The sequence below is a fragment of the Ciona intestinalis genome, unplaced genomic scaffold (genome assembly GCF_000224145.3).
Source record: "Ciona intestinalis unplaced genomic scaffold, KH HT000424.1, whole genome shotgun sequence".
NCBI lineage: Eukaryota > Metazoa > Chordata > Ascidiacea > Phlebobranchia > Cionidae > Ciona > Ciona intestinalis.
The window spans coordinates 1-1228 of record NW_004190745.1 but is presented as its reverse complement, the minus strand read 5'-3'; the positions used below and the strand labels follow the sequence as shown (position 1 = coordinate 1228).

The window sequence follows — 1228 nt, the reverse complement described above, 5'->3', positions numbered from 1 at the left end:
CATCAAATTCTGCTTGTGTTGGCATTTTATGAGCAAGGTTATGCTTGTAATACCATTCCTTTGGCATTAACATTCGTACTCCATCAGTAAATTGGAAGCTGGTGAAATCATGTACATTGATGCGAGTGAAACCAGCCCAGTAAAATTCATGTGAATACATATGCTCGGGCGGGTGCGAAACTTGCCAAGTATTGTACCGTTCCTGAAGATAGTTAACTAGTTATAAGTTGTACCAAGGTATAGGAAAGCCGATTAAGGATTGTATACAGAGAGTTCTTAAATTACCAATTTGATCATCATAGTTAGCTTAAAACTTAAATATAAGTTACAATCAACCTTTATATAAGCAGTAATTCTCTCCAGTTCACGAGCTTCCCTAACTATAGGTAAGTGGCTGTCAATCAATTCACAAAATTTCTTTCCATTTTCATAAGTGGTGAAGTGCGTTGATTCATTAAAGTAGAAATGCCAACGTTCATCTATACCTGTTGTATTTCGAAAATACATTGGAACCGCTCCATCAGCAGTCATATCTGGAAATAAATCATGTTAGTTTAAAAATTGATAGAAAAAAATTAAACAATTGTAATGTAGTGTAATTATCGAGATCCTGCCTTACTTTTAAACACTGGTGGTAAGTTAACAGCTTCACCATCCATGAATTGCCACTGTCCATCATTATCAAGGTCATGCATACCAAGCCAGCTAGCTTTAGTAATGTTTAAACCAACTTCCATCATTTTCTCATAAATATAATCATGTCGAGGTTTGGTTTTTGGCATCGCTAGTGTACCTCCAATACCTGTTGAAAAAGTGTTATCCTATGAAAGCTAGAAAGGTGTTATCGTATAAGTGTTGTCCTATAATAGCTTTCTTTACCAAAGGTAGAAATAATAGAATTAATAAGAAAAACATTCTGTCAAAGTTTAAAGTAAAAACCTTCACAGAAGTCGCTTGCATCTGCCCAATCTGCTTTTTGTTTAAAAAAAAGGAAATTTCTGTCAAAATTCTTTTCTTCCAATGCTGCATCCATCCCTATTAATCAATAGATACAAAGTTATCTCTAGTTTTCACGATAGAGCAATTTGTAAGTTGGATTTGCGACAAACAATATAGACAAATAGACTGTGTTTAGAACTGAAAAATGTTATCATTGAGTGTAAAATGGAAAGATTATTAGCAGACAAAGTTGTTGATAATTATCTAAGCCTTATATTTACCTGATACC

At 33.9% G+C, this 1228-nt stretch overlaps 1 protein-coding gene across 1 annotated transcript in view; it reads right to left on the bottom strand.

Moving 5' to 3' along the window:
- Positions 1–538, bottom strand: part of LOC113475417 — a 4298-nt gene extending 3760 nt beyond the window's left edge. Inside the window, exons 1-2 of the mRNA XM_026839580.1 lie at positions 337–538; positions 14–202 (exon numbers count right to left, since the gene is read on the bottom strand). Of these exons, the coding sequence (XP_026695381.1) occupies positions 14–202; positions 337–531 (384 nt within the window). The 5' untranslated portion in view covers positions 532–538. The remainder of the gene's footprint in view (positions 1–13; positions 203–336) is intronic.
- Positions 539–1228: the final 690 nt, after the last annotated feature.